This window comes from Platalea leucorodia (assembly GCF_965183815.1).
Source record: "Platalea leucorodia genome assembly, chromosome: 7".
NCBI classification, from domain to species: domain Eukaryota; kingdom Metazoa; phylum Chordata; class Aves; order Pelecaniformes; family Threskiornithidae; genus Platalea; species Platalea leucorodia.
The window spans coordinates 25,436,315-25,451,896 of NC_138829.1; the positions used below are offsets into that span (position 1 = coordinate 25,436,315).

The window sequence follows — 15,582 nt, forward strand, 5'->3', positions numbered from 1 at the left end:
CTATCAGAGGAAAGTTCTCTCAAACACAAATAACTGGCAGGACAGGGCATGATCTTCAAGAACATCTAGGTTCCACTGAAGTCTGTGAGATGTTCCCAATTCAGTTGCAAGCTTTGGAAAACATTACCAAGGCAGTCTCATTTCCCAGCTTGCTGCAGTATGCTGGCTATCGCTTATCCTAGCCCTGAGGAATTTCAGTTTCTACAGGAGGAAGAATGGGTTACAGTTGATATCTCTAGCCCATGGCTTAGTGTTCCTCAGCAGTTAAACTACCACCATACATAATCCCCATATCCCAATGTGAGGGTGAGGGTTACAAAGCCTATAAAATTCTTGCCATCTTTGGTAAGTGCAAATGACTATAAAGGCTGTATCTGCTTGTACTAGAAATGTTCTTGAAGGGCTACTGTCTGAAAAACTAAGCGTTGTAATTTGATGCCCTCTCCTCCAACCAACAGGCAAAGTCGTGGCAGTAGTCAGTGTTTTTGGTGGCATATTTTGTTTCAAACAAACAGTTAAGATTGTGCAGCCAGACAGAACTGTTGTGAAATTGCTTTTTGGTGCTCTAGAATAAGACAAACAGTGTTCATACTCCAGTCGTTGGAGCATAAAGATTTTTCTTTCTTCCTGGTTACTTGAACTTCTACCTTGTGTCCTCTGGGGAAAGCAACTTTAAATCATGATGCGAAACAAACGATTTGGCTCTGCAAATGCAGCCCCGAGTCCCTCTGCGGTTTCCATTAGAGAGGGGAAGGAGGGTAATGCAATTTAAGTCAACTTGCTTATTTTCTGAACCTTCAGGAAGCTTTGGAAGGCCAGACTGTAGCCCCAAACTTCAGTCCAGTTAGCTTAACTATCAGTGTTTGTTAAAGGAAAGATGCAGGTTTGAAAGGAAAATGACCAATGACATGTTTATAAAATGAGGAAGAGACAGAGATGCTGTTCATGTTCAGCAAAGCATAAAACAAGGAAGTAATACTGAGCTGCCCTTCTGCTGCGTGAGATCGGTGGCTCAATTGCTGCAGGTTAAATCTGACTGGATTTTTAGAAGTTCTACAAATCAGTAAGTGGAAAATTACTGAAAAGACATTCTGAGGTATATCTAAGAAAGGCGCATGCATCCTGCTAAGCAATTTCATGGGGCAAGAGGAGCAAAATAGGCTTAGAAGAAAGGCTAAGCACTTCCAATGCACTTATGGTGTCCCAGGGAGGAAGCCTGCCACCTCCAGCCGGCTAAGGGTTTATACCTGAAAAGACTCGAGAAATATAACTGTTTGGCTGAACAAATTTGGTTGCTGGGTTTCAGGCTGACTCTTTGAATAAGCAATCTGCCTGGGCGGACAGGCTGTAGCCTAGCTTGCTCGCAAGCAGAAAGGGTCAGAGCTGGGCTCCGAGGGCTGAGGAGGGAGCTCCGGGGCCCGCAGCCGGCCGCACCTGCATGTGGCCGAAGTCCGTGACGCCCATGGCGGGCAGGCTGGAGCAGTTCGCCAGGATGAGGCGGCGGCCGGTGATGCCGTTGGCCCTGAAGCACTCCTGCCGGGGAAGCGCAGGGAGAGGCGGGTGGGCCGCGGGTCGCCCTCGGCCACTACCGCCCCCCCCGCCGCTCACACACAGAGTTCAGGGGCACCGGTTGAGGCGGCGGCGATGGCGGGGGCTTCCCGCCCGGGCCGGCAGCCCCGCACCTCGTACTGGGGGAAGCCGAGCTGCACCACCCACTCAGCCACCTCCGCGGCGCTCCAGGCCAGGAAGGGGCAGGCGGACCGCGGCCCCCCCGCGCCCTCGGGCTCGGGCTCCGGCCCCTCGGCCGCCCCCGGCCCCGCGGGCCCCGGGCTCGGCTCCATCGGCGCCGTCCCCAGGCCGCCACGGTAACGCGTCCTTCCGGGGCCCCGTTCCCATGGCAACCACCACTTCCTGGAGGTGCGCCCCGTTTTCCCTTCCGCCACCCCCTCCGTGCCGTCTGCCCACAAAGGCGCCTGCGTCCCGCGCCCGGTGGCTCTGAGGAACTGGTTGTTGATTGGCTGCGTTGTCGCGGGGGGAGGCTGAGGGACGAGCACCGAGGCACCACCCTCTCCCCGCTGCCCGGCTCGCACGCACCCGCTCGGCTCTTTCCGCCGCCGGCGGCCGCAGCGCTTCGGCCCTGCTCGGCTCTTTCCGCCGCGGCGGGCTCCCGCCTCCGGCCCCGGGCGCGCCGGCCGCCCGCTCAGCCCTGCCCATGTCGGACCTGCTGGCCGCCGCCGCCGGCTCCCGCTTCGAGCCCCCGGCCGCAGGGGCGGCGGGCGGCCGCGGCGGCCCCGCGCCCCAGGTCCCCTCAGGTACGGGCTCGGCGGGGGAGGGGGCAGCCGGGCCGGCGGCGGCGGGTAGCGGGCGGCGGCGGGTAGCGGGCGGCGGCTCCCCGCCTGCGCGCTTCCCTCCCGGCGGCGGCGGGCGCTTGCGGCCCGGCCGGGCTCCCCGAGGAGGAGCCCCCCCGGCGGCGGGGTGAGGCGGCTGGCCGGCGGTGCGTGTTTCAGCGCTGGCCTCACGGGCGGGGAGAATGCCGTGGGTTCCCTCCCCGTGGTGGGTTTCCTCCTTTCTGCCGGGGAAGGCTGACTTCCACGGTGGCAGCTCGCTTCGGTGAAGATGCGGTGCCCCTTGCGACGAGCAGCGTCGGGAACTCGCCCTGGGCTAGCCCTTGCTGTGGCGGGCGGGCCAGCGGCAGCGCCCGGTGCCTCGTCCCCGCGGCGGGACGGGCCAGGGCTGAGGGAGGTTTGTCAGAGACAGGGTGCCTTCCCCGGGGAAAGAGGCCCCCTCTGGCCGGGAGCTGGGCTACCCCTGCCGTGGGCTCTCCGCCCCGGGCTGGGGGCCCGTGGGCTGCAGGTGCCCCCCAGCTCCCAGCCGACTCCGCGAAACGGCCGGCGGCTGATGGTACCCCTCACGGAGGGCTGCGAAAGCTGGGGCGGCGTGCCCGGGTCCCTGCCTTAATGCGATCGGACAGCGGGGCTGTCTGTGGAGCTCATACCGCAGTTGTGTGGGGACAGAGCTTTCCCAGAGTTCAGGAGACTCCGGGGAGACCAGGAGCCATCTTTACAGAGAGTCCTTTTAGCATGACCTAGGAATTTCCATCTCGTCAGCGCCCTGTGGGAACTGCTGCATGATTGCTTTTTCCAGGGATTTGTCGGCCCAGTTTTACATGATGAAATTTGGCCTTGTTCTGTCCTAAAGCTAGGATTGGTGGTTCCTGACCGAAGCCTGCTTCTGAGAGTGGTTCTGCACCAAAAACATGCATGGGTTTTTGTTCTCCCTTTGCTGGGGTTGAGACAATTAAAAATCTTTGTTCTGCAAGGTGCTAGATAGAGCTCATAACATGAAAAACTGGTTGGCACAGCTCTTCGTTCCACAGCCATGTGACCTTGTCAACGTTTGAGTGCTGGCTATAGTTTTTCCGCCTGTCTGTCTATTCTAAAGATTGAAATTTATTTCACCTTCTCTCCATATATTCTATTTGTTGTTAGAAAATGAAGACTCAGCCCCGAAGACAGAGCCTGCAGATCAGCTGGTTGATTCTTTGGAGTCCAGTACTTCGCAGAGTGGGTAGGAAAATCTTTTTCTGTATTGTGGCCCACGTGCATGACAGTCTGTTTCACCCCTGTGACCTCCTCGGTATGGCAGTTGATTCTGTGCAGATGAAGGGAAGGCACTGGAGACTGAATCGTCTACTTTGGGACGGTATATACTGGAATCAGTACAGGAGGTGCTGTTGTTACAGGCTTAAGATTGTTTTAAAGGTTATGAAATGATAAAGTGTAGTGCATGGCTCAGCTAATCAAATCACAGAATCATTCAGCTTGGAAGGAACCCTGCAAGGTTTTGTAGTCCATTGTAAGAGTTAATAAACTTTCAGCAGGAAGTTCTCTCTATCCTGTCTGAAGGATAATTTAATAATTAAGCATTCCCACTGTTTATAATTCTGGTGGAAGCTGAGCAAGAAAACACCTTTTACTGTTTTCCTGGCAATGTTTTGTTTTTTTTCTTCTCCCCTTGTGTTCTGCGTCACTCCTTCATTAATGCTGCTGATCGACCCTGTTATCAGATGTTTGGCTTGTTATTATCTGTTGGGCATGTGGTGCTTGTGGCCAAGTCATTGCATTGGTTACAAGCACTAATACCGTATGCAGTGGGGTTTCATTTGCCATCGTACATTTGTTGCACAGGATACAGTTTCAGAAATGTGTGAGTTAACTACATCAGACAGTAGATAAACCACAACCTCATTGAAAAAGAGGGGGAAAAAAAAATCCAGCAAAAAAACCCACCAAACCACTCTACTTACTAAAACAGCAGTTTGATGCCATCTTGGTTTGATGCTAATGACATCTGTATCACCCTTCTTGGCTCCAAACGTGTGTTCTTCCATCTCTTTATTATGTCCTCTAATTTTCTTCAAAGAGATTAATACAGACTGTGAGCAAAATGGCCAAAGTAGATGCTGGATACTTGTGGATGTTACCTGATAAATTTGTCTTAAGTTAGATCTCCTTTGAAAAGGACAGGGGTGGTCCAAAAGGGTTGTGTGAGGAGGAATCAGCTGAACTCTGGCTTTGTAAATCTGCTTATAAAGCTTGTGTAGCTCTTCCTAATCTTTCAGTGAGACTCTTGGGTTTCAGTGGTGTCTGGAGGAAAAAATTCCCAAGCTGTTAGCTCCTATGTTGATGGAGAGCCTTCTGAGCAGATGTGTGCACTTATGGTACCAAGTGACCAAATAGCCCTTCTAGGTGTGATCATGCAACTGATAAGCTAAAAAGCAAACAGGCTGGAAAACAATGGCATAGAAGTCCAAATTTGTCCTGGGCTGCCAGAGAAATTGTTATGGATTGCTGTGAGAGTTCTTCCTTTAAAAAATTGTCCCTTCTAAGTGTCCCTTCTTTTCTTATATTGTCCATCTGCTGCCATTTTGTGTATCCTGGTATTCAGCTCATTTGAACTGTTCTTACAGACCTTCTAGTCTATCATGCCATTTCTAGGAAAGGAAATCACACTGTTAAGAGAATTTAAGTAAGAAATGGCTTTATTTCTGGATAAAATCTGTACCCCCATAGGAGTAAAGATTTGGAAACAAAAGCCACATTTGTACTGTTCTAGTCTTCTCTATGGATGCAGCAAGGAATGTGTCTGAGCGGACCTGTGTATGGGGTTTTTTAAATTATCTTTTTAAACTATTCCACACTATACTGGTAGTTTGCTCCCTTGCTAATGAGAATATTTCTCCTTTCTGAAAGGAGACATTTGAGGAAATGCACATATTTTCCATTACTGCTGTGTCCTCATGTTTCTGATCCTTTAGACCAAGGCAGCTGACATTGGTCTTAAGAGTGCTGTGAGAAGGCTTTGCTTTTCAAAAGGGCAACTGTTTCTATTCTTACTAAAGACTAGGTTGCTTCTCGTGGAAGTTTCACATAGTGTCTGAGAGTATGACAGAGGACATTCTTCTGGCATCCATCTGAGTTCATTTGGGATGATAACTCTTTCCAGCTATAGACAATATGCAGCATTTTTAAAATATAATGTAGAAGAAAACCCGCAACAGAGAAAGAATGCCAGCGATGTTTCCTTTCTTGCCCACTGTTTTCCTGCTATGTACCTTTCTTTTTGTTCTAACATGTTCATGTCCTCTTGTCACAGTGCAGTATTTGGACCTCTTTGCTATTGTTGTGCTGCGGTTGTATGTCTTACGGCTTGCTTGTCTGTGCAGCATGTTTGGATACGGCAGGGAGACACCTGGGTGCTCCCTGTATCTCTTGGGATTGCTAGTAGGAAAGGCATAATGGGCCACTTAAATAGAGGGCATTTTCAGGATGGCTGTCAAAACTGTTTTGAATCCTTTTGCTGATCCAGTTGACCTCTGATGGAATATGCAGATGTCATGTAGCAGCTGGCATAAAAGAAGTTGTCCTTTCTCCAGCAGAAAAGTTGCTGCTGATTTCTGCACTTAGTACAGTGTTGGTGAGCTAGCATGCTGTGGGGTGAGTGCAGTGAATTACTGCTGTCTAAAGGACGGTAAATACGGAGTATCTAACTGAACTTGCTCCCTCTGGCTCACATGGAAGATGGTCACATGGAGATGTGGGCAGGACGGGGGTGCAAAGGGCTCTTTGTGCAGTTGGCAGGTGCTGACCACAGAAGCTTGTTCCCTTCAGTCCATTTGAATTCGAGTTCCAGAGCAGAGTGACTCCTCTGCTGGCTGTGCCCTGGGTGCAAGTGCTGAATTGTAGTGCTCTCTTCCTCTGAAAGGTCGCAAATTGGGTCACTTGTGAGTGCGGGCACGACAGAGGATTCGAAAGAAGCTGGCGCTTTGGAGGACCACGAGGTGGCTGAACGAGAGGAGAAGCTGCCTGACCAAATCCAGTCCCTCAGAGAGGTAGGTGGATGTTTCTTATGTCTGAAAGCAAGGACAGAGGTGCAGCAATCGAGGACGTGGTATAGATGGACTTGGCAGTGTTAGGTTAATGGTTGGACTCGATGATCTTAAGGGTCTTTTCCAACCTTGACGATTCTATGATTCAATAGTTCTTCCACCCTACTGCTGTGCTTATGGCTATGGGACTGAGGCTTTAAGGGTTGTGTTAAGACAAAAGTAGTATTAACATAGATTCAGTTATATTTTTTTCTATACGTTAGCAGGAGGTAAACGTTACTGGTCTGATTTGCAAAATCCCTCTTGTGTCTTCGGCTAGTCCTTGCTTCCTTGCAGTTTTTGGCTTGCTAAGGCTTCAAGGTTATTCTCACCTTCTGCCTCTTGTCTGGGGCTTCTGGGAGTTCCCTTCTTGCAGACTTACGGAAGAGGGAACTGAAAGCGACTCTGCTGTCTTTTGTTTCTTTTGGTGAGCAGCCAATTCGTTTGCATTACAGATACAGTCAGGAAAACCTGTGCAAGTGGCACCCAGCTCAGGACCTGTGAATTTGCGTACATGAGGGGAGAGGGCTGGCCCTAGTGAACCAGATGGACTTTTAACTAAGATACAGCAAATAACAGTTTGATTGTGGCTGTAGTCTAGGTGCACACAGAGCTGAAAGCCTCTCCCTAGCGAGATTGTGTCTTGGGAATTCTTTCCAAGAGTAATCAGCTAAATCTGTAAGGCTGTTGCTTTGTTGAGAGATGACAATTAACTCTGAGGCAGATGCAAAGATGTGCCTGCCCAGAGCCTCCTGGGGAGGCCAAGGGGTGTGTAATTTGTGAGACTAACGCAGCATTTGGCTTCAAGGTTCATGACTTCAGTGCTGTGGGGGAAATAATGCAGAGAGGTGTCTTGGAGCCAGCCAGTTCTTTTTAACTAATAGAAGCTTTTGCAGGGTCCAACTTGGCTTCAGAAAGGTGCCTAAATTACTAATGAGTTGTTTTAAATCCAGCTGGGGACTTTCTTACCACCATGGTCTTTGTGACAATGTTTCTTATGTGCTTTGTGCAGAAATCTGTTGTTCGGATAACCAACTATCATGTACCTCAAGGAGCAGGGGATATAGTCATGATTCAGTCAGATCACACTGGTGCTGTGGATATCCTTTCAGCTGAGCTGGAGACTGCAGACCTCCTGGGGGAGCAGAGGAAAGGTGAGCCCTGAAAGGAACATACTTGCTGGGGCTGCTTTTTAAGTGCCTGCCCTGGCTAAGGATGAGCAGAGGCTGTCCTGGAGATGTCGCTAATTCCTGCTGGAAGTTTGGGCTCCTGGCTAGCGAGTGGGAAAACTTCACATCCAAGGCTTCTGGGAGCAGGCTCCAGAATGCAAAAGCCTTATCAGAAATAGCTTCACTGTTTTCAGATAATGGTTTGTCAGTACTGAAAAGTCAGGTGAGCCCACGATCTTTTCCTTTGTCTCAGCTCAGCCTCCCCCTCTGGCTCCACCCACCATGTGGACCACTGAGAAGACGAAGGAATTCAAAGCCAAGATGGGAAAGGAGAAGAATGGCCGGATGGTGGTGAAGCGAGGCGAGGTGGTGACAGTCCGTGTGCCAACCCATCCTGACGGGAAATGCATTTGCTGGGAGTTTGCTACAGACGACTACGACATTGGGTTTGGAGTCTATTTTGACTGGACCACGGTTACTAGCACTGCCATTACTGTTCAGGTCAGCGAATCCAGTGATGAGGAGGATGAAGAGGAGGAGGAGGAAATTGAAGGTTAGCGCAGAGCTTATAGGGTTAATTTGTGGTGCTTGTTGCCATGCTGCTGAGAGTGTCTGTCAGACGCTGTAATTTCCATCTACTTTGTTTACTCAGCCTACTTGTTATCTCTCCAGCCTTTTGGGTTCTTGGTTAGGCTGTGATGAGAAAGCATTTAGCCCTTCCTGCTACAGCATATGTCAATGGCTGTCCTTCTCGGAGAACATTCTTAAAATTGAACACATTGGAAAATAAAATCAGAATTCACTTGTTCAACTTCTGGCTGATAAAAAGATTAGGCTCTGAAATTTTAACTTGACTGTTTTTCTTAGCCTCTCAGACTGAGAAATTTCTGGTGGCGAGTAGCAACAAAAAGGTTTTGTTTTGGGTTTTTTTTTGTTGGTTGGTTGTTTTTTTCTGCCAGTACATCAGTAGCTCCTGCTGAGTGCATTTGAGAGGATTGCTACCTGTGTCTTTGTACTTGTGAAACACACAGTGATGTTCCCTGTTCTGTGGCTTTGGTGTATGTGTGACCAGTGTAGCTGGAGGGTTGGTGTCTGAAATTAATTTTGCAGGTTCTCCAAAGAGGGGTAGGTTCCTGTACAAGGAATCCTCTTGGAGAAGTGAATTGAGGACATAAACACAGTGAGGTTATAGCTAAGAGCTTTCCTGCCTTTCTTTTGCTTCAAGTCCCTATCACTGGACCACTGTTGTGTGTATAAAAGCAGTGAGGTGTCTAAAAGGTAAGTCCAGGGAGAGGAGACCAGGCTGGCAGGCAAGTGGATACTGTTCCATCAGTATTCCCAAGAGAACTGGTTCTTGGCATGTCCTTTGTCCTGAGAAGGAAAGCTGGACTTTGTGGGTGGTATTTGCAGAAAGGTCAGAGCAAACACTGTGGGTAATGCTAGCATAGTTAGCCTTCCATAAATCTGCATGCCTCTGCTGCATTCTGGTCTTGTTGATCTTTTTCTGGACTACCTAGTGACTTAACTGGCTCTGGCCTACTTACTTGTCTCCTCTCTCCCATTCAGGACTCGCCCCTGTTGGTGACGTGGAAAGGGGCTCCAAAAGCTATCTGCGGAACCGCTACGGAGAGATCATGCCCGTATATCGGAGGAACAGCCATCGGGAGGTGCAGGCAGGCAGCCACGAGTACCCAGGCGAGGGTATCTACCTGCTGAAATTTGATAACTCGTACTCTCTTCTCCGCAATAAGACTCTGTTCTTTCATGTCTATTACACTAGCTGAAGAAACGGGAAGGGGCAGGGACGGCAGGCGGGTAACGGTGAGTGTAGCAGGCTGCCACCCGGCCCTGGTACCGCCTGATGGGCACTGCTGTGTGACAGAACCAAGGCACAATTCTGCCGGCTCCTCTTCAGACACTAACTGGTTTCTCCCCACACCCTCCTTCCCCGCTGTCCAAGTGGAGAAAGGTAGTTGTGACTGCCTGGTTGTCCACAGGCAGCTGCTCTTTCTGTAAAACTTCGGGAGGTCTGCTCTGTGCAGGCATCGGGCTCGGCCTTCGTCTCACAGCCGGTGAATGCCCAGAGGCCAGGTTCGGGTGGTCGTGGTTTCGATCTGTTGCGCTGGTACGAAGTGAAATGAAAATATTCTTGATCTGTTACTATTTTGTGAATAACTTTTCCAACTCTCCTGCTGCATCTGCATCACTAGAGGGCAGCTGTCAGCTGCAATGAGCCAAAAGCACAGCTGGCTCGTCACCTAGCCACTGATAATCTCGTGGCCTGCCACCAGGACATGTCACCAGCAGCCAGTGCTTCCTTCACTCGTGCGGGTGGGGGTGCGTGGCCGGCGGCAGCCCTGCCGCAGTGGCTGGGCCCTGCCGCAACAGGCGGGCCCCAAAGGGCAGTCACGGCCTGCGTTTGAACAGGGGGTGGGGGGAGGGTGCACACCTGGAAGTCCATAAGAAGGTTTCCCTACAGGTTAAGAACTGGATGTTATACCTGTTGATTGCAGGGACAGGTAGATGATTAAAACTTCACTGACCACCAAAAGTTTGGTTTTTTGTTTTTTTTTTTTTTTTTCTGTAATCCAGCTGTGAAGCAGAAGAAATTACTTACTGCTGTGCTGAATAAATACAGAAAGGTTGAGTACAACCAATAAATGTACAGGAAATGTTTCTTAGTAGCAGCATGTTGGTTCACTGGTATTGCTGCCAGCTGGATAATACAATATGTAGCAAGGAAAAGGCTCCCCAGGGAAGTACAGCTTCTCAGCTGCTACTGCTGTTGCAAAGGTATTGTTAGAAAAGAACATCTCTGCTCAGAAACTCGAAAGGTGTGGGATTTAACCAATCCTTTCCGTGAACCAGAATCAGCAAGGCCGTTGCTAACCCTGACCACATGGTGAAGGATGGAGGTCCTTGGCATGTTTTGGTGGCTAGCGATGGCATTAGTGATCACCTTCTGCTCAAGTACTGGCAGAGTTGAACAAGGATTAAGTTAATCTTTCGGAGATTAATTTTAAATCATGTTTATCTGTAACTGTTGTTTGTTTTAATACTTTGAACTTCAAATCATTCTCTTTTCTAAGAATACTGCTGTATTTACATTTTGATACCTCTTTGCAGAGACACAAAATGGCTGTTTGCATGGTGATTCTAGTAGAGTTCTGAGGTTTATTTTTAAATCCTCCAGGTAAAGCACCTCTCCTTGGTCCATTCCTTCTGTTGAGAGGCAATGATGAACAAAATGATTTTTGGGGTAGTTAAAGCCAAAGATTTCACTCTCGTAGGAGGGCCGTGTATTTCCTATTAAGGCTATATTGTAATGCTGTGCAATTAGCTCCATACTCAAGCTCTTCTTTTAACTATCTCTGCTTACTTATTCACTGCCCCAGAGCACTTAGTAGGTCAAAATGGTAAGAGAGAGAGCAGTCGGTCTACAGTAGAGCAGCCCAAGCTGGGAGCAGGAGTTGAAATGCAAAGAACACTGGTTGCAGCACAGTGGCTTTCTGGGTGAGCAGGCAGGGAGCAGAGTTGGTCAGGGTAAGGAGCAGGGTTGTTGCTGCTTTGGGCCCTGAGCTGGGGAGAGAACAGCCACTTTTCTCAAAAGAGAGAGAGCGAGCGAGTGTGCACCTGGGCAGGGAGGGAACTGCAAAGCTGCCTTATTCAAGCAGGGGCAACCACAGGACAACTTTGCAGGGAGACAGAACAGTAGGGCTTGGTATTTGTCAGCTTAAGATGCTCTTTCATTGAGCTGCTTGGGGAGGACTATTCCTTCCTTTAGCCTCTCTTGGGGGAGATGAAGGACCACCCTGTGGCCTTTCTACAGCACTTGATTCAGGCCTGAGCAACTTGGGCAAGGCGCTCTCCTTTTTTTGTTTTCATCCTTTCTGTATCAAATTCCTAGACACTAAACAGAAGAAGATAGAAAAGACCCTTCAGTCTGACCACAGTGTCAGCACTGCCCCACTCAATGACTGCCTTTGGTCCTTTGCTGTGAGAGTCGCAGAACCCTGCGTGCACTTGCTGGTTAATGTATGATGCACTGTCTGGCACCCACTCCAATTTCTAATTAGGATTTATTTATGATGAAGGGAACTCTAACCTGTATATACATTAGATATTCCAGAATTATTGATCCTCAGTTGCACAGCTTATTGCAGGCTAGTGGGTTATCTCCACTAAAAAACTGTTTCCCTTAGTGTGGCTAACTCGCAGTTACTTCCTCCTTCTCTCTGTCTGTTGCCTATATTAAGGTTCGAAATGTATTTGTCATGTTGTAAGAAGTTAATAAGGCCTGCCTCACAACCAATTTTGATCACTCACTGACACATAAATAGTACGTGCCAGTTTTCAAGCCATTAGTCAGTGGTTTTAGTTAAGTTGCACTGTAGACGGTAATCCTATTGCTCAGTTCTAGCTTTCTGAAGTGTGGACTAACCTTTAATAAGGCTCAGGTCACTTGTTTGGAACTGTGCCCATCTCCTAGCCTCATTGACTTAAGCCCAACAGCAGCATTGAATACAGTATGTCATCCCGATCAGCTTGTGCCCGGTCTGCAAATGCAGTGTGCCCATAGATAGGCCTGCCGCAGTGGAACCAAGAGCGTTCGGCCTGTGTTATTTTACTGCGTAGGTTTCCCAGAAGTATCTGGTATCTCTTATGAACACAAGATAGTTTTAGGCACAGAATATTTCATCTGCAGGAAACAGAAGCTTCACAGTTACACAGGATAATTCTTCTTTTTGTTTATTTTTTTTTTAATTTCCACATGACATGAGTATGTTTGTTCTCAGGTATTCAGATAGCATTCATTATCCAAGTGACAACTTCTCTTTGGAAGGATATATAGCCTCCATTCATTTTCTGATAATCCAATAGCTTGTCTGTGTGGCTAGTGATTAACAGCAGCCATTCCCATTCAAAATTGAACCCATAGTTAGTTCAAAGAAGTAATCTTATTTCTCACACATCCTTTTTTTCAGTTTGGTGTATCTCCTGGATTTGTATCCAGTCCTGCTACCTGGCTGAGGCAGTGATGGAAACCCTTATTATTCCAATTGGAGACCTTTGGAACTAGACCTTGGGTCTAGAAAGAAAAATGAATTAAAAAGGCAGTTGCACTTCAGAGAGGGAAATTAATCCTCGAGAAAGGAAAATTCCTTCTTTCCTTCTGTGGAAGGAAGACTTCAGATAGGTTTTTAAAATGTTTCTTCTCCCTGTACATTGTGTCTAGAAATTCAAAAAGCTAAATCAAGGAAGAAGCTTCTTTTGCATTTTGGGCTTGCTTTTGTGAAAGCACAAAACTGTGTTCCATTTTGTTTTTAATATAATTTAGATCTAGAAATAAGATTTACATGTTCAGCCAGAGATATAAGACAGTCCTGTAGTGCAGGACTTGTATAAAAATTAGCTTGTATAATTGTTTATTTATAATAATGGTAACAATCTGTCGGGCATTGTTTTTTATGTCAAAGAAGGTCATAAGCTCTCCATTGTTTTGTCTTTTTTTTTCCCTTTAGGTGTCATGTAGCAGCAGGAGTTCAAAATGTATGTGTTTTACTGAGGACAGAGAGTTAAAATTGCTTCAGTTGGGGACCACTTGTACTGCTCTAATTTACTTACAAACTCTTTGGAGGCCTGTAATATGGATTCTTGTGAAAGGTTATTGGCGTCAGACATAGGCTAGTTGCAAATTAGTGTTATGTAGATTATTATTGGTATGGCACTGAGAGAATTCAGATCAGATTATTATTGGTAGTGAGCCATTTACATGAATAGGTAAGATGAAAATGCAGAAGAGAAAGAGTTCAGTTGTTTGACTTCAGGTGCTAAGAAAGTCGAGTTACTATGCAACTGAGTCTAAAAGACAGCCACACGCCTTTCTTTTTGGCTCTACCCTGTGCGCTTGCCTCCTGGTAACTGTGTGTGCACATGTAACCTTCGTCTGTGGCCTGCAGCGGGTCAGTTATCGTGGTGCTGGACCTGGTGAGGTGGGTTAGAGGTGAGCCTTGTCACATGTCTAGCTGCTAAAAGACTTACTCATTCTTGTGGGGAATCAGGGTAGAGAATGAATCCCTAAATGAGTTCACTTTTATCCCCACTGCTCATACCCTTCCTTCTTGTCTCACTACCCCTACTAAAGCCACTCTACAGAGGATTTATCACAAGGTGCCTTAGGAACAAGGAGCATGTCTGAAATAAGAGCCATAGATGCCATTAATCCAAGGGATTTCTTCTCCTTGTTCCTTTGCCTATTTGGTAGAGGGGAGGCACTTCCTAAGGTCAGGAAGGAGAGTCCCTGTAGGCTGTTCCTGGAGACTTAAGCTGTTCATTAGACTGCCTTGTTGCTATAAGATGAGTAGTAGAATGGCGTTTGAGTTTCCTGGCGCCATAAGATCTTTGCCTTTTAAAATCATATGCTGCTGTCAGATATCGAGGAACACCAGAGGGCTACTCCATTTGATATGCTGATGCTAAACCTGAGGACCAGAACACTAGATAGACATAGAAGAGCATTCCTGGTGGCCATTCATCATTTTCTCTAAAAAGAGTGTCTGAATCCAGTGTTGAGAGTGGTGTGTGCTTATGTGTATTGAGGCTGGATAAGAGACCAAAGCAACAAAATTTTTTTTGATCTACAAGTGTGAAAGAAAAGACTGTTTCTCCTTTTCTTATATCTGGGAAAATATTGGATGTGATAATGTCACGTAGACGTAGCAGAACATTTCAATTGGTAGAATGAAAAACTGGGAACTGATCATGTTAAATACATTGGCTAATTAACTGTGAAAGAAGCCAGGAGTTTAGCAGGAGTCACAGTGCTAAGTCATTTATCTAAATAAGTTGATTTGCAGTAAACATCAACTAACTCAAGTTTTAGAAGGTACATAAAACTGCGGAGTTCAAATACATCTTGCTAGGAGGAGAATTTTCTGTGGGGTTATTCCATGATTGCCTCCAAAGAGTCTCTGGCAATGTATTGTGAAACACTGCTGCTGTTGCAGCTGAAGACACAACATCAGGCCAGGTGGATGGTGGGTCTGACTCCCCTTGGCTTTTCTGCATTCTGTTCTGGATTTTGTGTGTTGCTTTCTCAGAAGCTTCATCACAAGAAATGTACCCTTTATCAGGCAGGGAGAGAGAAAGAATTTTGTGATCCATCAGTGAAGGTTCTCTGGTTTAAGCCCACCTGGAAAGGTGAGTCAAGTCCCTTGGGCAAGAAGTTGGATGCCAGCCATTAAGCTCAGAGCTAAGGAGGCTTTGCCAAGTAATGACCTCGATGTTTAGGAACTGTGTTTGGAAATTATAAATAGCTGGAGATGGTCTCCCTGCAACCTCCAGGGTGCCCTGGTCTATCTGCTCCCCTCAGAGGGACGCAGTCTGCTCTCAACTCGCTGCTCCAAGCTGCTAGCGTAGTCTTTCAATGGGGAGCATCTTGTAGCTGGTCATACCTTTTCCAGACCTATATTCTTGTGAACTGTGATGGTTGTCTGTCAGTCCTTATCTATGTCGTGAATATTTTTGATGTCCTGTGATTTCAAAATTGAGCTCTCAGTGCCAACTATTTGCTTTTTATGCCCTCCCAAAATATGAGTTTTAAATGCAGGAGAGGATATTTTAACAAGATGTGGCACTGAACCTCTTGCTGAAGGGCACGTATGAGGACTATATTTATAGTGTGCTTGCATTCCTTCTATGCTTGGTTTGTATTGTTTATATTTGATGTGTTGTGACTGATTTGTAATAGTACATTGGAACTTACTCCCTTTAAATAAACTTTTCACTATGCAACCAAGGACTTTGTCTTCTGTTTAAAGCAACTGAGTGTCTTGATATGAAAAACTGAACTACAGACTTTCCCACAAGACAAGAATACAATTAAACTTAGTTTTATGAGCAAAGAAGAAGCAAATACTAAAAATGTACTTTGCAGTGTACTGGATGTTCTGGTTGCAAACGGATAGGAAAATGCTCTGTTGGCAG

The 15,582-nt window shown here is 47.3% G+C and overlaps 1 protein-coding gene across 1 annotated transcript; it reads left to right on the plus strand.

Moving 5' to 3' along the window:
• Window positions 1-2,212: 2,212 nt before the first annotated feature.
• Window positions 2,213-15,375, plus strand: TMED8 (transmembrane p24 trafficking protein family member 8; the record flags this gene model as incomplete). Its single annotated transcript, XM_082317374.1, has 6 exons — window positions 2,213-2,312; window positions 3,489-3,567; window positions 6,265-6,391; window positions 7,440-7,581; window positions 7,850-8,149; window positions 9,163-15,375. The coding sequence occupies 6 exons, from the start codon at window positions 2,213-2,215 to the stop codon at window positions 9,378-9,380; spliced, it is 966 nt and encodes a 321-aa protein (XP_082173500.1). The 3' UTR covers window positions 9,381-15,375.
• Window positions 15,376-15,582: the final 207 nt, after the last annotated feature.